Here is a 23,170-nt window from a genome sequence, read left to right on the forward strand (position 1 = left end):
TAGGCATGTTATCAGTCAGATGGATATCTAAATATTGAGAATTTGCTTGTACATTTGTATGTTGTTTCATTCGAAGAACTATGTTCTGGTACTGGCTCCAAACAGTTCTGAATTGTCTTGTATCAACCTTGACCATGACCAAGAAAAGATGGTCAGGTCAGTAAAAGTTTATACTAGAAATATGAAAATATATCAGATTATTTAAATAAAGTGAATAATAATTGCAGTAATATGTTGTTAACCATTGCAGCAAGATGATTAGATGTATAAGACAGTTGTCAATAGCACAAGAAATAAAATAAGCCAATGGAGAAGAGTAATAGTTTCCTAGGTTTCAGAGATGGGGATTATTATTCCTCTTGTGAAATATTTGTGCATTCTACTCACTTGTGGGAGCTGATGATTTAGTTATTGCATAAACCTTAATTATGGACTGTGTGTGCTACAGTATATAAACTTAAAAAAGAGCAGATATCATTTTGTCTGTTTAAACACTGCAATGCAGATCTTGATGATATTGTTACTTGCTCTTTTCACAAGAGCCGAAGAACTGGCATGTAAAATTAGAGGAAGACCAGAGATTCCAGAATTTTATCAAGATGGAGATATCATAATTGGAGGCATCTTTTCATTTCGCAGTTTAGATGGTACTACATACAACTATCGAATTATGCCAGAACCTCTCAAATGCAAAAAGTAAGGTATTTCATATTTTTCAAATTGAATTGATAGCCAATAAAGCAACGTATATCCAAAAAGTTATAAATATAGAAGCGTTAAAACACTGCTTTTGATAAGTACATGTTTTTCAATTAGATACAAATTGGATAATAATAAAGAAGAAATGCTGAGGATTAATTTCTTCAACCTCTGTTTAGCTTTAATTTAAGAGAGTTCCAGTTTTCTCAAACTATGATCTATGCCATAGAAGAAATAAACAGAAATAAAGAAATACTTCCAGATATCACTTTGGGCTACAAGATTTATAATGCATGCGGCTCCCTGAATATTCTAAGAATGGTCATGTCTTTAATAAATGGGCATAAAGAAGTGCTTTCAGACTTTTCTTGTGTAAAACCCTCAACGGTGCAAGCAATAATAGGCCATTCAGCATCAACACCAACAATGGGAATAGCAAGAACAGCGGGGCTTTTTGGAATACCTGTGGTAAGATTTGAAAAGCATGAATAATAATAACTTTATACATTAGTAAGTGTTAAAATGTCATATGTTATAGAGGAATACAACACTTACTTCAGATGTGTTATTATGAAATATGTTTTCTGCAGTTTTCATAAAATTCTATTGCCATAAATATTCTACATGTCATTCTCTTTACTAAAGTTTTAAGTGTACAGCTAGAGTAACTATCCACTATCATTTAGGTATCTTTAATAATCTACTGTTGTTTCAGATTAGTCATTTTGCCACGTGCGCTTGTCTCAGCAATCGAAATGAATTTCCCACTTTCTTCAGAACGATACCCAGTGATTATTATCAAAGTCGAGCCCTTGCAAAGCTTGTGAAGCATTTTGGATGGACTTGGGTTGGTACTATTAGAAGTGACAATGATTATGGGAATTCTGGCATGGCTACATTTGCACAGGTGGCCCAGCAAGAAGGTGTTTGCATTGAATATTCAGAAGCGTTTTTAAAAAGTGGACCAAAAGAAAAGATTTCTCAAATCATTGACATTATAAGAAAATCTACTTCAAAGGTGATAGTGGCTTTCTTGTCACTTATAGAAATGGAAGCATTGGTAGAAGAACTACTGCTTCAGAATTTAACTGGCTTGCAGTGGGTAGGCAGTGAATCTTGGATAACAGAGAGATCCCTTGCAGCAGGAGATGGTTACAAAATTCTGAATGGGGCAATTGGATTTGCAGTTGGTAAAGCAACAATTACAGGGCTTAAAGACTTTTTGCTGGCTATTCATCCCTCAAATAATTCTGGAAGCAGTTTTTTGAAAGATTTCTGGGAGGCAGTTTTCAGTTGCTCTCTGACTTCTGAAAAAGGGGTTGATATTTTAAACCCTTGTACTGGGAATGAAAATTTAAAAGACATAAATAATGAATTTACTGATGTTTCTGATCTGAGGTTTTCTAATAATGTTTATAAAGCTGTATACATGGTAGCACATGCCCTTCATAACCTACTTATCTGTAAAAATGGTTCAGGTCCATTTGAAAACAAAACATGTGCTCAGAAGATGAAAACAGAACCATGGCAGGTACGCTATTGAATTGAATGTTTCTTTCCTTTTTGGAATCTATTTACTTAGTTTTGGTAGTTTATATTGTATTAAATGGTAGTTGTATCCCGCTTAGATGTAACTTGTATTCAGTAGTGTTTGTCACTGATTCCAAAGATCAGTTTAGTTGCATTTATGCTACTTCTGACACTTAGTTACACTCTATAATCATATCTAAGGTTAAACAACAGAATGAATAATTTGTAATATTTTCCTATTTGCAGCCTCATATTTTTGTCATCTATTAATTACGTATGTAAACAAACAGTTCAGTACCACTCTCTGTTTTGAAAACAGAACATTTTAACACTTAGATTATGTTTGGTAATTCACAGTTCATTTTAACACTTACAGGTTTTGCATTATCTGAAGTTAGTGAATTTCACTACCAGAAATGGAGAGATGGTATTTTTTGATGAAAGAGGGGATCCTGCAGCAAGATATGAACTAATAAATGTGCGTGCTAACATGAGAAACATAACTGAATATGTTACCGTAGGCTATTATGATTCAGCTTTTCCAGAAGAAAAACAATTTGTGATGAATAATATTAGCATTGTTTGGGCAACCGGTCAAAATGAGGTATGGTTTAATTGTGTATACAAATGTTTAGAATATAGGAATACAATACCAACTGTGCCCCAGTCACACTTAATGACACATTCAGAGAAAACTGGGGGCTGTTTCTTCAAATTAGTTTGATATTAAAACAGAATGCAAAAAACGTTTGATGTTTAGCATAACAAATATAAGTTATTTTATTTATTGTACACAACCAAATGGCAGGTGTGAAAACCTGCATAAACCTCAAAGGAACCGATTTCTATGGCTAAATGACATAGGGTATAAACAGAGCTTTGGCCACATATAACAGCAGCTAGTTTAGCTTCGAAAAAAGAAAGCATATGCAGTAATAAACCTCATACCTACTGTAAATATGGTGCTGGATCTCTGATGATATGGGCCTGTTAAGCTTTGATTCTTCTTGGAGTGCTTGGTAAGGTCAAGGTCATCATCAGTACAAGAAGAACACTAATCCCACACATGTATCAAATTAAAAACAAAATACTTGAATCCCTTTAATCAACTTATTTTAAAATCTACATATTTTAATTTAGGGTGGCAAGAAGCCAGAGCCTACATTAATCAGATGCTAAAAAGGATCCATTCTTGAAAAAGATTCCAATGGCGCCGTGCCTGGGGTTTGTTTCCTGCCTTGCACCCTGTGTTGGCTGGGATTGGCTCCAGCAGACCCCCATGACCCTGTAGTTAGGATATAGCGGGTTGGATAATGGATGGATGGATTTCAATTAAAAACGCCCATCTCAGTTTGTGGTCTACACTCTACTGAATAGATGTGATTTAAGCTGCGGATAAGTTCAAACAGAAAGATATCAACTATCAGGAAAGAACCTGTATGATGTGTTTTTAAATGTCATATCACTACATAAACAAAAGCAAGAAGTAACTGATTTATTATTTTACTCTCCTATATTCAAACACAGACTTTTAAAGAGCAAGAGCCTATTTTGGTATTAATAAATGCAAAGTAAGAACCAACCCTGGACAGGAGACCATTACATAGCAGGCACTCTCATTTAAATACAGATGCATAAATACCAAACAAATGAACAAACACAACAATTAATGTAATGGAGAACATGGAAAAAAAAAAAAAAAACGCCCTGAGCCAAGATATGAACATATGACTTTAAAGGTATTCTGTGCCATGTTGGTTAATGAAGAGAACTACCTGTATAATTAATATACTGAAAAAATATATGGTAGCTGTTTTTGTTGTTAATCTGTTTTCAAGGTTAACCTGGACAATAATAACTGATGGTGATTTAGAAAGCATTTTTTTATTTCTACTTTAAATTAGTGTTAGATAATTGTCCTACAATTATTATTTGCATTCTTTATACAGATACCAAAATCAGTATGTAGTAAAAGTTGTGATCCAGGAACAAGAAAGGCAGTTAAGAAAGGAAAACCTAGCTGCTGTTTTGATTGTATACCATGTGCAGAGGGGGAATTCAGTAATAAAACAGGTAACACCTTTATCATGCTAAGGATACAGTTCTTATAAGAATGCATGTATATTCTTGACTATTGTGTTTATGGATGCATAACTTACTTTATACTTCCATTTAGACTCCCTAAACTGTAACAAATGCCCTGTGGACTACTGGTCAAATGAAAGAAGAGACACATGTTTCCTAAAGAAAATTGAATTTCTAATGTTCAGTGAAATTATGGGATCATTACTAGTGGCTATTTCATTATTTGGAGCCTGCATAGTTACTGCTACTGCTGCCATATTTTACCATTACAAAGACACTCCTGTTGTTAAAGCAAACAACTCTGAGCTAAGTTTCCTCCTTCTCTTTTCACTGGCCTTGTGTTTCCTCTGTTCTCTCACTTTCATTGGTCAGCCTTCTGACATTTCCTGCATGCTACGTCACACTGCTTTTGGCATCACATTTGTCTTGTGCATATCTTGTATTCTAGGGAAAACAATTGTGGTATTAATGGCTTTTAGGGCAACTCTACCAGGTAACAATGTTATGAAATGGTTTGGACCCAATCAGCAGCGGCTAACTGTTTTCACTTTCACATCAATACAAATTGTAATATGTATAATGTGGCTGATTATATCACCTCCTTTTCCTGATAAGAATACAAAATACTATAATGATAAAGTTATTCTGGAATGTGATCTAGGATCATCTGTGGCATTTTACACTGTATTGGGATATATAGGCTTACTGTCTGCCATTTGCTTTGTTTTGGCTTTTCTTGCTCGTAAGTTGCCAGATAACTTTAATGAAGCAAAATTTATAATATTTAGCATGCTGATTTTTTGTTCAGTTTGGATAACATTTATTCCTGCTTACATCAGTTCCCCAGGAAAATACATAGTAGCAGTGGAAGTATTTGCTATTCTTGTCTCTAGTTTTGGGTTGCTCTTCTGTATTTTTGCTCCCAAGTGCTATATTATAATACTAAAACCAGAGAAAAATACAAAAAAACATTTAATGGCAAAGACAAATGTTAAAACTCACTGAGAAATGTGCATGCAATGTTGAAATTATTATACCAATAAATTAATTTATGTGAAAGATACTGTTTTGTATTGGATAACATAGTGGTTAGCAAATCCCAGCCTAAGCAGTGTCTGTGTGAAACTTTTTCTGTCTACTCTGATTTCAACCAAAATTCCAAAGTTAGGTTGGGCTTGTTATGAATTAGCGGGTCATAGGGATTCTGTGTGATGCCCTTTCCTCGGTTGGATCCTGCCTTGTGTACACTTCTAGCACCACCCTAGCCAGTGACCCTGTGTTGAAGAATAATTGAAAAAAGAATAAATGAAGGTGCCACCCATTTTAAACACACTTTGAATTATTTATTATTTGATATATCAAATTGAGAGATTTAAAATAAATGTATTAGAATATATTACACAATAACATTCATATAAACATTTGTGATTAGGAATCTTGCGTATTCATCTATCTATTATCCAACCCATTATATCCTAAGACAGGGTCACGGGGGTGTGCTGAATACATGGGGAAAAAACGTGAATTTAAAGCTGAATGGGAAGAAAATGATGCTGTTATACAAAAATCTATAGGTCTTCCAACATGTCTAATTTGCAATGAAAAGTTATACAATAACAAAAAAATGAACTCTCTGATGCATTTGCAAAAGAATATTCTATCGGGGAAGACAGAAAAAAAGTAGCGACAGAATTAAAGCAAAAAACAATATCAATAATTAGCACCTGGATACAATCTTCAAGTAATGTGACCAGAGCACATTTTGCTGATGGAGAATATGTAAAAATGTGCTTTTTAAATTTGACTGAACACCTCTACTCTGACTTCAAAAATAAAGAAGACATTTAAAAAAATAGACACTCCACTATCCACAAAAACTGCATGGTCACAACATAATCATTAAGATGGGCAAGAATGTCACAGATCAACAGATTAAAGATATAAATATTGGCATCTGTATTTTCTTTGGCATGTAACGAGTCATGTGACGTGAAGGAAATGACACTTCTGAGACGGTATGTTTCTGATAAAGATCTCCATGAAGAACTGCTGGCTTTGATATCTCTTAAAGGACAACCTCGAGGTGAAAATATCTCTGCAGTCAACTCAATAAATTGGTATGTGTCGCTATAGATGGAGCACCCTTTATGACTGGTAAAGGATTTGTTACCCTCTTTAAACAAAATGTGGAGCACAATGTTTTTACATTTCATTGTATTATTCACCAAGGAGTGCTATCTGCACAGACATTTCCCATTAAAGTTATAAATGCGATGGATTCGGTAGTAAAAATAATTAATGAAATAGTGGGAAAAGGACTTAATAACCTACAGTTGTGTGTGTTTCTCGAAGAAATAAACAGCCAATAATTCTTACCTTCTTTGGCACAAAAAGATTTCTTGGTTATCCAGAGGAGCAGTTATGAAACATTTAACTTAATTCATTGAACATAAGAAGATCTTTTTAAATCTAAAAGAACATGAATATCCAGAGTTAAGTGATGAAAAATGCTTACAAAATTTTACTGCTGTTGATATGATGATACATTTAAACCACCTGAATCAGAAGCTACAAGGTAAAGGTAACACTGCAAATATACTTCTGGAAACCATGCATCCCAACAACTACTTTTGTTTGCAGAAGCCTTGAAAAGTGAAAATCTGATTCATTTTGAAACTTTGAACAAAGATCTGAAAACTACTGAAGTGTCATTGATAGCAAGTTCTTTCTGGCAACTATTGAAAAAATGCATGACTCATTTACTAGTCACTTCAAAGATTGCAGAGTTGTAAAGTCCACTCTTTCGTTTTTGACAAAACCACTTGTGGCAAATGCCAATCACATACATTTTTTGCCATTTCCAACTTTCGAAAGAGCTAAGTTTGAATTACAACTAAAAGACTTGAAAGTCAAAGATTTTTGGTCTTGGAGCTGAGGAGTGTACAGAAGAAACTTAAGGTTAGACAAAGAGAGGCTAAGGAGTCTTACAGAAAGAAGGTAGAGCATAAGCCGCAGCAAAATAACATAAGGGAGGTGTGAAGACTATCATAGGAACAGCTGCACAGCTGAGGAGCATGTTGTTATACTACATTTTTCTTTATGTCACTATATCTGGACAATACTGTTATGAGTTTTATTCACATGTGCATGTTAACTGTGGCACACAGGGGCTAAGCAGTTAGAATTGCTAGCCAAGCATTGGATTAGATAGCCAAAGACAACTGGAGGCTTGTATAGTCAGCTTAAACACAGGTTAGGGTATTTCTGTCCTCTATCAGCACAAATCCTCCTTCCTTATTGGGAAAATGAGAATCGGCATGTAAGCACTATGATATTTCTGTATTTTGTGGAAGAGGAATTCAGCCCTTGTTTGGAGACAGAAGGACCAGCAAGTTGAAGAAGAACCGTATAAAAGGTCTGGACAGTAGCCAGACCCTTCGAGGCTGTGTCGACACAAAGAGTAGTCGAAAAACCTCCCAGCGTGGGGACGGAGAAAATGGCTGACTGTGTTGATCCAGATTTCCCACCTGGATAAAGTCTGTCCATATGCATCCCCGTCTGTAACGCGTAAACGTCAGTAAATGTAAGCTAAAAGATATTTTGTCTCATGTGATTCTTGTACCGTAATCACTATGGGAGGGATATCGCCTTTTCTGGTATATTATGATATTGTTTAATTATTTAATATGCCACAATTTTAAAAGAACACATTTCCAAGAGAGCTAATGCCTCTGCAGGAAACATAATGGCGTAGTCGGCAGGATTGTGGCTACATTAATAATTGTATATTAATTATAATATTTTATATATATATTAAAAATATATATGATGAATGGGAGGCTTGGTAATAATATTTGGGATATATATTTCGGGATTGGTCGCGCGCACTGTCATGGACTCCCGGCCGAGAATTAAAACTGCCTTAACATGCCTGGCCCGAATTGGAATAGGGATATTAATTTATCCCATCAAAAGACAAGAGGCGGTCTTGTCAAAAATTGGCACAGTGCATGAGGCTGGAAAGAAAACCCGACATCTGTCGGTGAATCGTGGTAGCGTCTGCTACCTACGGTATGCGAGTGGACTTTTAAGGTTGGACTTTTAAGTTCAGTGCATAAGTGGGACTAAAATCAGACAAAATAAATGGAAAACAACAAGATTGAAACTTATGGCACGAGACTGGCTGTCCAGTAAAATGAAACGGCACTCACAGGGTCAGCACAGATTAATGCACTGCCGTACGAGTCCAAAACCTGCCTGAAAAGTACATGCTGTGATAGGGAACACTGTTATATAAATAAATTATATCGCTAGCCAGTAGAAAACAATATTGAAAAGCTATAAAGAACGGCGCGTTATTGTATTTAGTTGTAGCAGGCAAACAGACAAAATGCACTTACCTTGCCATTTGCGTAATAATCCAGCGGAGCTGAAAAAACTTAAAAATGAAATCAAATCAACAGCGATCGAATCCATAACGTCTCAATCGCGATCGCTAAAATAATTAGTAGAAATCTTTAATGGCATCCAAGAAGCCCGATGCAAAAATACAAGCTTCGTCCACGTGTTACAAGCAGTCTAAAAGACGCCAGCTGTTTCTATCAGTTTACCTACAAGGGTAAAGGTTAAAGGTTTTGGCGAACCCCATCTATTTTGGTACTTTTAAGGAATTGCCGTGTATTTAAACACACAGAAATAATTAAATTGCCTTTTAAATATAGCTTAAATAACGAACCTACGTTATAAGCTAATGTTTAAAAAAGAATTTGTAAAACGGTGTACACATATAGCGCTAAAATACAAAAGAGCTCTAACAACAAGGGATGAAACTTACAATGAGAAACATGCCTTTGTACCTTCTGGTAAGTACTGGCCAAACTTTGTTTTAAGAAGGGATTATTTAGATAAGTATGAATTTGAAAACATGAGGCAGTTTCTCATAAGACAATTGGTTTAAAGCAAATCAAAAAAGAATGTCTCCACTTTTGTTTAAAACTTATAAAACGTGCACAACATTTTTCCTTTTAAACCCTGATCAAGTTTAAAGGAAAAATGCTCTTTTAATAATACTAAATAATAAGGGAGACAAGTTCTCGCGGATATGTAGCATGTGCCCGACTGTGCATGAATGAAGGTTATGTATTTTGGGAACTCTTAAGGGAATGTATGGTGGCGCAGTGGTTAGCACACTTGCTCGGTGAAATGAGATAAAGGTTCAAGCATGTATGTTTTCCTTGTTAAGTCAGAATATTCTTTGTGACTGCACAACTTTTTCTGGGAATACTTTCTTGTTGTGGAATTGTGCTGCGTGATTGCCCCACGAGTGGATTTTTCTTGTTGCCGCTGAATTTTACGGATCGCCACGGACAATATTGTGTCCATGTTGACGCTGAGTCGTGATGTTCGCCACGAAATTTCCATGATCTGGAAAATAGCGCGTATGAAACTGAGGTAAGGAGCATTCCTAATATTTTCAGTAATATCAGCTTGCGGCCTGAGATGTTGTTTGATTAATAATAAGCATGAAGGAAAAGACGTGCTTAAGTATGTTGCATGGTGAAACCCTATAGATAAACAAAAAGCACAACCTCGAGTGAGTTTATAGCACGTGTGCTAGAAATCGAGAACTTTATTCTGTGAATGAAGTATTGTTGTAAAAGAGAACGTGAATACATGTGAAAGAATGAAGCAATTGCCAAATACTGTGTGTAGAAATGACTGAAACGAGTGAAGGTTGATTGTCTGTTCTCTAGTGAATGAATTTCTGCTTTAGCCAAGTAATTCTGCTTGGACATGAAGCAGAGTTTAGAATCTAGAAAAGAAAATAAAAGACGAATAAATTATCTTTATTCAGAGTCTGGGGTGGCAGATGCGTGTTTATGTCATTTGTACGTCTGTCTTTCTATGTTCGTCAGCTGACTAAGAATGTTAAATAAACTGTAGAAATGGGAGACGTCCCATATAATAATATTCAAAGTTAAATGTAATACATGTGAATATCAATAGTGATCATGACTGGTGATTGATAACACAATCTGTGCCTGGTCTGTGTCTTTGAAGCCTGCAAACAGATGCAGAGTTTAAATAACGCCATGACTTATTGACCTCGACGAATCTCAGAATAGCTTGTAACATGGTCAATTAAAGAGAAGAATTTTCAAATCTGAATTTCATGAAAAGTATTATAAGCATAAAAGTTGCATTTAAAATCTATAGATGTTCTTTTTCTCCAGATGCAGCAAATCCACTGACCAACGGATGAAAAACACAAACTATGTTTCTATACAAGTTGCAAAAAATAGCTTAATAGTAAGTTTGGGCAGAGCAATTAGAAATAATCTAATCAAAGGATAGTGAATATTTATCAATCATAAATTAATGAACAGCAGCTATTGGAATAATTTTCTTGCATGCTGATTTAGTGCAAGTGTTAAATGTTTCAATGAAAAAATGCAAACAAATGAACACTAGACTGATTTCGTTCTTTGAAAGAACAGTATAGAGGGTTTACATATTTTGATGTATGACAAATGATTATTATTATCACTTCAGTAATTACAAAATGTATTAGAACTGAAATACATGTATTGATTTGTCTCTGTAAGTGATTAATTTTAGGAAGAGTTGTTATTGCATCAATGTATTAAGTTAATGCTCAGTGATAATGCACACAGCTAAATGGATTATTCAGTTATACATTAGAACCATTGGATGTAACATCCTGTTATAAGTTAAGACACTTGGATAACTGAGGCAATGTGTTAATTTTGTGTAATGTATGATCCTACTGAAGAAACATTGTCACTAGCATAGTTTAAATGTATTTTATGGAGACTGAACTGCGGGTCTAGAATTGTCATTTATAATGCTGCATTTGTATGATACATATGATTGGGAAATAATTGCTTTATGTTATGTATTTGCTCTACCTTCCACCCTTCGCTAGTTTAGCCTAGCAAGTAGTTTAGTTTGGCCACTAAATTTAGTGGTTAAAGCCTCTCCATTGAGTGGTAAAGTTTTCTGAATGAAGTAACAGGTGGTGTACACACAAACAAAGATTTACAGAGACTGTACTGCACTAATGACTTTTAATCTGCTGCACATACCTGAGAATAGCTGGTGAAGAAACACTTGCTTTTCCAGAGGGAACAGAGTGAAGAGCTAAAGAAAGAGTGTAAGTCCAGCTACTAAAACTTGATGCCATGATGTGAGCAGACATTTTTACTACTAAGACAAGTTTTATGGACTGTGGCAGAGACAGGCTGTAGCCACTGAGGTGATGTGACAGCTGTTGAAGGCTCCCATGAATGACCACTGCATACAGTGCAAGCCTAGAGGGAAGTGCACCTCTGCTAAAAGGGACAGTCACCATGTGTTCATCTTATGAGCTCCCTAATGGTAAAAGGACTGTTTACTTTCTGTTCCAGTAACAACAAACTTTAGTGCCTTGAAGCAGTCACACTTTGTTCAGACGGATCTGCAAAGTTACCAATCTGCAAAGCCACCAAGAAAGAGACTTTGTTAACAAACCACTGGGTTGGACAAGGCATATATATAGCAAGTCTAGGAATATACTTGAAACTATTATAAGAAGGGCTCAAAGGTATGAGGATATGCATGATTTATCAATGATGTGAACTTGTAAATTGTTAACTTGGAATAGAACATCTGATAGTGAAGTTGGGGAGGATAACAGATAGTGAATGAACAATTATGCAATAATACTAGTTAAGAACAATTAATAATCATAGCAATGAAGCTAGAATAGCATCTGAGTTATGTTACAACTATTGTAACTCATAAAGGGATCAGACACCAAAGGGTGGGGTACATCTAGCAACATATTAAAGCTAGAAATGATAGGAGTGCCAAAAAATAGTAATCCATCAAGATGCTATATAGGATTTTAATATAATCTGATGCTATGACACCCACTGCATGAATTCAGTAATATGTAGACACAACACAGACTATGTAAAAAAATAACGGCAAAAATCTCCACTAACACCATTGATGAGATACATTGATTACTACTTGATAACAGCATGTTAAATGTAACTGTTTGTCCATATTTACGCTGGTTTTAGATGAATGGTACAGAAGCTATAGTGCTATTACATCTTACATGTCCATAAATGACTTGACATATCTACACTGTGACGGGGGATTAAGTACCTTTTGCTTTGTGGATATAACTTTCAAGTATTGTTTTTTGTCACAGATCCAGTGACAAAGGGTGGCTTGTTATACTACATTTTTCTTTATGTCACTATATCTGGACAATACTGTTATGAGTTTTATTCACATGTGCATGTTAACTGTGGCACACAGGGGCTCAGCAGTTAGAATTGCTAGCCAAGCATTGGATTAGATAGCCAAAGACAACTGGAGGCTTGTATAGTCAGCTTAAACACAGGTTAGGGTATTTCTGTCCTCTATCAGCACAAATCTTCTTTCCTTATTGGGAGAATGAGAATCGGCATGTAAGCACTATGATATTTCTGTATTTTGTGGAAGAGGAATTCAGCCCTTGTTTGGAGACAGAAGGACCAGCAAGTTGAAGAAGAACCATATAAAAGGTCTGGACAGTAGCCAGACCCTTCGAGGCTGTGTCGACACAAAGAGTAGTCGAAAAACCTCCCAGCGTGGGGACGGAGAAAATGGCTGACTGTGTTGATCCAGATTTCCCACCTGGATAAAGTCTGTCCATATGCCTCCCCATCTGTAACCGCGTAAAACGTCAGTAAATGTAAGCTAAAAGATATTTTGTCTCATGTGATTCTTGTACCGCCGTAATCACAAGGGATATCGCCTTTTCTGGTATATTATGATATTGTTTAATTATTTAATATGCCACAATTTTAAAAGAACACATTTCCAAGAGAGCTAATGCCTCTGCAGGAAACACATGTGGAGAGAGTAAATGAGTTCAGTATCTTCTACAACTGGTTCGACTGCCCTGCTCCTGCTTTAACTGCCACAAACTCACTGAACACCACTCCCTTCCTCACAGCTACTCATCCACTTGTCCCCTGAACTGGCAGCATATATCTTGCAGTCCTCTCTCCCCAACAGCATAGCAGTACAGCACAAGAGGCTAACAGCATCCCCTGTTCTCCACACCATTATTGCTGACCAAGTTAGAGAGAAACTGAGGAGGCTGCTGGCCCAGATAAGGTGTGCCCAAGACTTCTGAGGCTCTGTGCTGCTGAACTGGCAGAACCCCTTTGGCACATCATCAACCTGAGCCTGTGACTGGGGAGGATGCCTATACTGTGGAAGACCTCAGGTCTCATCAACCATGCCCAAGAAAGTGAAATCCAGGGAACTCAATGACCTCTGGCCCTAATATCCCATATCATGATATTATCAGTAATACATTATTTTATGTGTAACTTCTGCTTGTCTTTTTACTATATCTAATTGCCTGAGTTTATAGATATAGAGGGGAAGGTGGGGATAAGTTATATAAAATAATACCTTATAAACAGTGGTAAGTCGGTGAGATTAGGCATTCTAAGTCTACATGTTACTAATACAATAGGAGAAAGTACAGCAATATATATATTACTCTACCAAGATAAAACACATATGTAAGAAACTCCTGCAGATGTTCTGTCATTCTGTGGATGCCAGTACTGTCTTCTATGCTGTGATGTGCTGCTTGGGTTGGCTTGCTTGAAGAAGATATATGCTTACTGTATTAACAAGCTTATTATTCGACCAGGATCTGTGGTTGGCATAGAAATGGACTCTCTGGTGACAGTGACAGAGAGGATGACACAATGGAAGCTGCTGTCTATTATGGACAATGAAAATCATTTACAATACACCACCATAATTAAGCAGAGGAGTCTATTTAGCGGTAGGCTGCTATCACAGACCTGCAATACGGACAGATACAAAAGATCTTTTGTCCCCAGAGCCATTAGACTCTTTTACTCTTCCCTATCAGGGGGGATTGCTGGGGGTTGGCTGTACTCAGGACCTAATGCTCCTTCTCTGCTCATAGTTTATGTTAGCTATATTAGCTGTGCACTGCATCCAATACCACACTACTTGGTCACTACTGCATAATCGTTTTTCATAATGTGTCACTTTAAACATGTTATCCTATCAGCATAAACCATATCACTTTATTTTACTTTAATATTATGTCACTTTATTATGGGCCATGTGTCACTTTGGTAGTAAGTTATTTGCACAGTTCCCATTTCACTGGTATTATTGAATGCACCAATCTATATTACTTACCTGTATTGAACTGTAAGATTACAACCCCAGTGTACCTAGTTAATGTTATATTTATAGTGTGTACTTAAATGTTAATGGCAAATTTACCCTAGTTAGTTTTTGTTTAATTTCATTAGAATGTAGTTTTCACATAGATAATGGATATTTCTGTTTTACCCTTATTAGGTAACATGTTAATGGATAGTTGTTAATATTCAGGTACTGTATATTCCTGGGTGACAAAAGAATGATCTCAGATTGTACTGTAGCTAGGCAGACAGAAAGAAATTAACTGTTAAATAGAAATGCATTAGTGGCATATAATTTTCTGATTGTATGTGTATGTCAAATGTAGATGTTAGTGTTTGTGATAACATACCCAGGGCAGCACGGTGGCGCAGTGGCAGCGCTGCTGCCTCGCAGTTAGGAGACCCGGGTTCACTTCCTGGGTCCTCACTGCGTGGAGTTTGCATGTTCTCCCCGTGTCTGCGTGGGTTTCCTCTCACAATCCAAAGACATGCAGGTTAGGTGGATTGGCGATTCTAAATTGGCCCTAGTGTGTGCTTGGTGTGTGGGTGTGTTTGTGTGTGTCCTGCGGTGGGTTGGCACCCTGCCCAGGATTGGTTCCTGCCTTGTGCCCTGTGTTGGCTGGGATTGGCTCCAGCAGACCCCTGTGACCCTGTATTCGGATTCAGCGGGTTAGAAAATGGATGGATGGATAACATACCCAGTAGAAACTTTGGAAATGTAATGTAGACACCAAAGCCTTAATGGAACATCACAGACAATAAGTTTTTTTTTTCTTTTTGTGTATTATCAACTTTATTCTTTATTTTTTGTGTGAACTATTTGCTTTGAATTTCACTAAAACATTTAAAACAAAAACACTTGGACTGTACAGTGGGTTTTTTGTACATGAGTTATACTAACTGCTGGAAAGCTTTTCTGGTAGCTGCATTTTGAACTATTTTAAACTATGTGGAAACACTTGACAAACATAAGTCTATAAAGAGTGAATGATATTTTCAGGAATTCTAGATTTTTTATAGGGCTTTAATAATGTGTATAAAGGTCTTGAACTTTAGCCTGAAGTTAAAATAAAGACAACAGACTCCAGGCTGCTGAGAGGTTGCATGTTCATAATTTTCTTTTATTCTATGGGTGTTAAATCTGCTTATGTGAGGACCGTTATTGTGTGAACTGCACTAATACATGAGTGTGATCATGAAAGCAGAATAAGTTTATTTTTGTATCCAAGATGCTAAGACAACTGATAATCTGCATATCCTCTGTAAAAAAAAAAGATTTTATTATACCATATGTACATGCCCCAGAGGACGCTTGGGCGTCCCACCCAGGATTGAGGTGGAATCTTTACCCAGCTACAATGCTATAATGGAAGGATGGACTAAATTGGGGCAACACCCAGCTGGGATGACTTATGATTCTTGTCCTTATTGGAATGCCGAAAGGTTACAGGAATTGGCAAGAGAAGATGGCAGGGAACAGTTCATCCTCCACTTTAATAGGTGGCAGTGTTCCTCATATGGAATCCCAGTTTGGACACCTGCCAGGCTGCATTGGAGTTGGAGTCTGGAGGCACAATCCTGTAAGGATCCCTGGCAGACGATAGAGGGTGCTGCAGGGGGAGAACATGCCTGACTTTTTCATGAAAGTGCTTCCAATGGGCCACGTCACATCATTCGAAGTAGTCCTGTGTCCCCCATAAAAGAGGCCACACTGCTTTGTCCAGGGAAGTCAGAGCTGGGAGCAGTGCAGTGGAGAGAGAGGGGGGAGAGAGAAGGAAGAAGAAGCACTATTTAATTGTTATAACTGAACCTGGGACTCTTTGTGTGTTCATGTTTGGGGTTTGGGGCTCTGTGGCAAGCCCTAGACTTCACACATATATAATTAACAATTCACAGGCAGCCTAATTATTTCAGTGCTGTCTGTGGAAGAGGCATTATTTTAAGAATTAACCCCTGAGGAATAAAGACTCACGCTGTAAAGAAAATAAGTTGAAAGGAACTTCTTTTTATTGTAATTTGGGTATTGGATTTGCCAGCATTAATCATCTGGCAAAATTACATATTTTATTATATTTTGAGGTGCATTTAATGTGAAAACAGGTGTTTTTGGCATTTCATAACATTTTATCCAATGATGTGTTACTGACTGAGGTGTCTTTTCTGTAGAGTTTGAATAAAGACCTCACAGTCTTTTCCATAGGCATATTGAGAATATGTTTGTACATGTTTGTGAGGAAATATGTTCTGGTACGGGTCCCAAACAGCCGTGAATTGCATTTTGGATGAACAATATAAGAAACAGCCTTAACCATGACCAAGAAAGGACGGTCAGGTCAATAAACATTTATACTTAAAAAAAAAGGAAATATGCCAGATTATTTAAGTAAAGGGAACAATAATTGCAGTAATATGTCACTAGCAATTGCAGCAAGAAGATTAGATGTATAATCTAGTTGTCAATAGCACAAAAAATAAAATAAGCCAATGGAGAAGAGTAATAGTTTCCTAGGTTTCAGGGATGGGGATTATTATTCCTCTTGAGAAATTTTTGTGCATTCTTCTCACTTGTGGGAGCTGATGATTTAGTTATTGTACAAACCGTAATAGAGAAACTGTGTGTGCTACAGTATATAAACATAAAAAACCAGCAGTTATTATTTTGTCTGTTTAAGCTCTGCAATGCAGATCCTGATGATATTGTTACTTGCTCTTTTCACAAGAGCCGAAGAACTGGCATGTAAAATTAGAGGAAGACCAGAGAGTCCAGAATTTTATCAAGATGGGGATATCATAATTGGAGGCATCTTTTCATTTCGCAGCAGTTTAGATGGTACTACATACAACTATCGAATTATGCCGGAACCTCCCAAATGCAAAAAGTAAGTTATTTCATATTTTTCAAATTGAACTGATAGCCAATAAATCAACGTATATCCAAAAAGATATAAGCATATAAGTGTTAAAACACTGCTTTTGATAAGTACATGTTTTTCTATTAGATACAAATTGGATGATAATAATACAGAAGAAATGCTGAGGATTAATTTCTTAAATCTCCGTTTAGCTTTAATTTCAGAGAGTTCCAGTTTTCTCAAACTATGATCTTTGCCATAGAAGAAATAAACAGAAATAAAGAAATACTTCCAGATGTCACTTTGGGCTACAAGATTTATAATGCATGCGGCTCCCTGAATATTTTAAGAGTAGTCATGTCTTTAATAAATGGGCATAAAGAAGTGCTTTCAGACTTTTCTTGTGTAAAACCCTCAACGGTACAAGCAATAATAGGCCATTCAGCATCAACACCAACAATGGGAATAGCAAGAACAGCGGGGCTTTTTGGAATACCTGTGGTAAGATTTGAAAAGCATGAATAATAATAACTTTATACATTAGTAAGTGTTAAAATGTCATATGTTATAGACGCCAAAGGAATACAACACTTACTTTAGATGTGTTATTATGAAATATGTTTTCTGCAGTTTTCATAAAATTCTATTGCCATAATATTTATTCAAATTTTAAGTGTACAGCTAGAGTAACCTTTATGAGATTTCCACTATCATTTAGGTACCTTTAATAATCTACTGTTGTTTCAGATTAGTCATTTTGCCACGTGCGCTTGTCTCAGCAATCGAAATGAATTTCCCACTTTTTTTAGAACGATACCCAGTGATTATTATCAAAGTCGAGCCCTTGCAAAGCTTGTGAAGCATTTTGGATGGACTTGGGTTGGTACTATTAGAAGTGACAATGATTATGGGAATTCTGGCATGGCTACATTTGCACAGGTGGCCCAGCAAGAAGGTGTTTGCATTGAATATTCAGAAGCGTTTTTAAAAAGTGGACCAAAAGAAAAGATTTCTCAAATCATTGACATTATAAGAAAATCTACTTCAAAGGTGATAGTAGCTTTCTTGTCACTTATAGAAATGGAAGCATTGGTAGAAGAACTACTGCTTCAGAATTTAACTGGCTTGCAGTGGGTAGGCAGTGAATCTTGGATAACAGAGAGATCCCTTGCAGCAGGAGATGGTTACAAAATTCTGAATGGGGCAATTGGATTTGCAGTTGGTAAAGCAACAATTACAGGGCTTAAAGACTTTTTGCTGGCTATTCATCCCTCAAATAATTCTGGAAGCAGTTTTTTGAAAGATTTCTGGGAGGCAGTTTTCAGTTGCTCTCTGACTTCTGAAAAAGGGGTTGATATTTTAAACCCTTGTACTGGGAATGAAAATTTAAAAGACATAAATAATGAATTTACTGATGTTTCTGATCTGAGGTTTTCTAATAATGTTTATAAAGCTGTATACATGGTAGCACATGCCCTTCATAACCTACTTATCTGTAAAAATGGTTCAGGTCCATTTGAAAACAAAACATGTGCTCAGAAGATGAAAATAGAACCATGGCAGGTACGCTATTGAATTGAATGTTTCTTTCCTTTTTGGAATCTATTTACTTAGTTTTGGTAGTTTATATTGTATTAAATGGTAGTTGTATCCCGCTTAGATGTAACTTGTATTCAGTAGTGTTTGTCACTGATTCCAAAGATCAGTTTAGTTGCATTTATGCTACTTCTGACACTTAGTTACACTCTATAATCATAATATCTAATGTTAAACAACAGAATGAATAATTTGTAATATTTTCCTATTTGCAGCCTCATATTTTTGTCATCTATTAATTACGTATGTAAACAAACAGTTCAGTACCACTATCTGTTTTGAAAACTGAACATTTTAACACTTAGATTATGTTTGGTAATTCACAGTTCATTTTAACACTTACAGGTTTTGCATTATCTGAAGTTAGTGAATTTCACTACCAGAAATGGAGAGATGGTATTTTTTGATGAAAGAGGGGATCCTGCAGCAAGATATGAACTAATAAATGTGCGTGCTAACATGAGAAACTTAACTGAATATGTTACCGTAGGCTATTATGATTCAGGTTTTCCAGAAGAAAAACAGTTTTTGATGAATAATATTAGCATTGTTTGGGCAACCGGTCAAAATGAGGTATGGTTTAATTGTGTATACAAATGTTTAGAATATAGGAATACAATACCAACTGTGCCCCAGTCACACTTAATGACACATTCAGAGAAAACTGGGGGCTGTTTCTTCAAATTAGTTTGATATTAAAACAGAATGCAAAAAACTGCTATGATGTTTAGCATAACAAATATAAGTTATTTTATTTATTGCACACAACCAAATGGCAGGTGTGAAAATCTGCATAAACCTCACAGGAACCGATTTCTATGGCTAAATGACATAGGGTATAAACAGAGCTTTGGCCACATATAACAGCAGCTAGTTTAGCTTCGAAAAAAGAAAGCATATGCAGTAATAAACCTCATACCTACTGTAAATATGGTGCTGGATCTCTGATGATATGGGCCTGTTAAGCTTTGATTCTTCTTGGAGTGCTTGGTAAGGTCAAGGTCATCATCAGTACAAGAAGAACACTAATCCCACACATGTATCAAATTAAAAACAAAATACTTGAATCCCTTTAATCAACTTATTTTAAAATCTACATATTTTAATTTAGGGTGGCAAGAAGCCAGAGCCTACATTAATTAGATGCTAAAAAGGATCCATTCTTGAAAAAGATTCCAATTAACTGCGGTGGGCTGGCGACATGCCTGGGGTTTGTTTCCTGCCTTGCACCCTGTGTTGGCTGGGATTGACTCCAGCAGACCCCCATGACCCTGTAGTTAGGATATAGCGGGTTGGATAATGGATGGATGGATTTCAATTAAAAACGCCCATCTCAGTTTGTGGTCTACACTCTACTGAATAGATGTGATTTAAGCTGCGGATAAGTTCAAAAAGAAAGATATCAACTATCAGGAAAGAACCTGTATGATGTGTTTTTTTTTGAAGATCACCTCCTACTTTTTATTCTTATAAGAAACAATGAAAGATTTTAAATGTCATATCACTGCATAAACAAAAGCAAGAAGTAACTGATTTATTATTTTACTCTCCTATATTCAAACACATACTTTTAAAGAGCTAGAGCCTATTTTGGTATTAATAAATGCAAAGTAAGAACCAACCCTGGACAGGAGACCATTACATAGCAGGCACTCTCACTTACATACAGATGCATAAATAATAAAACAAATGAACAAACACAACAATTAATGTAGTGGAGAACATGGAAAAAAAAAAAAACGCCCTGAGCCAAGATATGAACATATGACTTTAAAGGTATTCTATGCCATGTTGGTTAATGAAGAGAACTACCTGTATAATTAATATACTGAAATAATATATGGTAGCTGTGTTTGTTGTTAGTCTGTTTTCAAGGTTAACCTGGACAATAATAACTGATGGTGATTTAGAAAGCATTTTTTTTAATTTCTGCTTTAAATTAGTGTTAGATAATTGTCCTACAATTATTATTTGCATTCTTTATACAGACACCAAAATCAGTATGTAGTAAAAGTTGTGATCCAGGAACAAGAAAGGCAGTTAAGAAAGGAAAACCTAGCTGCTGTTTTGATTGTATACCATGTGCAGAGGGGGAATTCAGTAATAAAACAGGTAACACCTTTATCATGCTATGAATACAGTTCTTATAAGAATGCATGTATATTCTTGACTTTTGTGTATATGGATGCATAACTTACTTTATACTTCCATTCAGACTCCCTAAACTGTAACAAATGCCCTGTGGACTACTGGTCAAATGAAAGAAGAGACACATGTTTCCTAAAGAAAATTGAATTTCTAATGTTCAGTGAAATTATGGGATCATTACTAGTGGCTATTTCATTATTTGGAGCCTGCATAGTTACTGCTACTGCTGCCATATTTTACCATTACAAAGACACTCCTGTTGTTAAAGCAAACAACTCTGAGCTAAGTTTCCTCCTTCTCTTTTCACTGGCCTTGTGTTTCCTCTGTTCTCTCACTTTCATTGGTCAGCCTTCTGACATTTCCTGCATGCTACGTCACACTGCTTTTGGCATCACATTTGTCTTGTGCATATCTTGTATTCTAGGGAAAACAATTGTGGTATTAATGGCTTTTAGGGCAACTCTACCAGGTAATAATGTTATGAAATGGTTTGGACCCAATCAGCAGCGGCTAACTGTTTTCACTTTCACATCAATACAAATTGTAATATGTATAATGTGGCTGATTATATCACCTCCTCTTCCTGATAAGAATACAAAATACTATAATGATAAAGTTATTCTGGAATGTGATCTAGGATCATCTGTGGCATTTTACACTGTATTGGGGTATATAGGCTTACTGTCTGCCATTTGCTTTGTTTTGGCTTTTCTTGCTCGCAAGTTGCCAGATAACTTTAATGAAGCAAAATTTATAACATTTAGCATGCTGATTTTTTGTTCAGTTTGGATAACATTTATTCCTGCTTACATCAGCTCCCCAGGAAAATACATAGTAGCAGTGGAAGTATTTGCTATTCTTGTCTCCAGTTTTGGGTTGCTCTTCTGTATTTTTGCTCCCAAGTGCTATATTATAATACTAAAACCAGAGAAAAATACAAAAAAACATTTAATGGCAAAGACAAATGTTAAAACTCACTAAGAAATGTGCATGCAATGTTGAAATTATTATACCAATAAATTAATTTATGTGAAAGATACTGTTTTGTATTAGATAACATAGTGGTTAGCAAATCCCAGCCTAAGCAGTGTCTGTGTAAAACTTTTTCTTTCTACTCCGATTTCAATCAAAATTCCAAAGTTAGGTTGGGCTTGTTATGAATTAGCGGGTCATAGGGATTGTGTGTGATGCCCTTTCCTGGGTTGGATCCTGCCTGGTGTCCATTGCTAGCAGCACCCTAGCCAATGACTCTGTGTTGAAGAATAATTGAAAAAAGAATAAATGAATGTGCCACCAGTTTTAAACACACTTTGAATTATGAATTATTTGATATATCAAATTGAGAGACTTTAAATAAACGTATTAGAATATATTACACAATAACATTCATACAAACATTTGTAATTAGGAATCTTGCATATTTATCCATCCATTGTATAACCCGTTATATCCTAATACAGGGTCACAGGGGTCTGCTGGAGCCAATCCCAGCCAACACAGGGCGCAAGGCAGGAAACAAACGCCAGGCAGGGCACCAGGCCACCGCAGGGCACAAACTAACCTAACCTACATGTCTTTGGACTGTGGGAGGACACCGGAGCACCCAGAAGAAACCCACACAGACACGGGGAGAACATGGAAACTCCACGCAGGGCAGACCTGGGCAAACCCGGGTCTCCTAACTGTGAGGCAGTAGCACTACCACTGCACCACTGTGCCATCCCTATCTTGCATATTTCTTTCAAATATACTTAAAAATAGTAGTTTCCATTATACAGTGCATCTTATATATATGTGTGTGTATATATAATCATTTATTTCTGAATGAAAATAATGATAAATGAGAATATATGTAATTATATATATGTAATTACAATGACAACAGTTTTATATTTTACCTAATCTGTCTTAAAAGCTGATACTTGTATGTAGGCAAATAAACTTGCAGCTGTTGGAAATCATTAATACATTTCTGCTTTAAAATGTTTATTAATACTG

General features: G+C 36.1%; 2 protein-coding genes across 2 annotated transcripts; both read left to right on the top strand.

Annotated features, from left to right (window-relative positions):
• The first annotated feature begins 511 nt into the window (after positions 1 to 511).
• LOC120533246 (extracellular calcium-sensing receptor-like) lies at positions 512 to 5,319 on the top strand. The gene is made up of 6 exons (XM_039760067.1): positions 512 to 696; positions 879 to 1,167; positions 1,415 to 2,230; positions 2,606 to 2,833; positions 4,179 to 4,302; positions 4,406 to 5,319. Exons 1-6 carry the CDS (start codon positions 512 to 514, stop codon positions 5,317 to 5,319), a joined length of 2,556 nt encoding a protein of 851 aa, XP_039616001.1.
• Positions 5,320 to 17,267: 11,948 nt separating this feature from the next.
• LOC120518315 (extracellular calcium-sensing receptor-like) lies at positions 17,268 to 22,153 on the top strand. Its single transcript, XM_039741053.1, has 6 exons — positions 17,268 to 17,455; positions 17,641 to 17,929; positions 18,176 to 18,991; positions 19,370 to 19,597; positions 21,013 to 21,136; positions 21,240 to 22,153. Exons 1-6 carry the CDS (start codon positions 17,268 to 17,270, stop codon positions 22,151 to 22,153), a joined length of 2,559 nt encoding a protein of 852 aa, XP_039596987.1.
• Positions 22,154 to 23,170: the final 1,017 nt, after the last annotated feature.

This window comes from Polypterus senegalus, chromosome 1 (genome assembly GCF_016835505.1).
Source record: "Polypterus senegalus isolate Bchr_013 chromosome 1, ASM1683550v1, whole genome shotgun sequence".
NCBI classification, from domain to species: Eukaryota; Metazoa; Chordata; class Cladistia; order Polypteriformes; family Polypteridae; genus Polypterus; species Polypterus senegalus.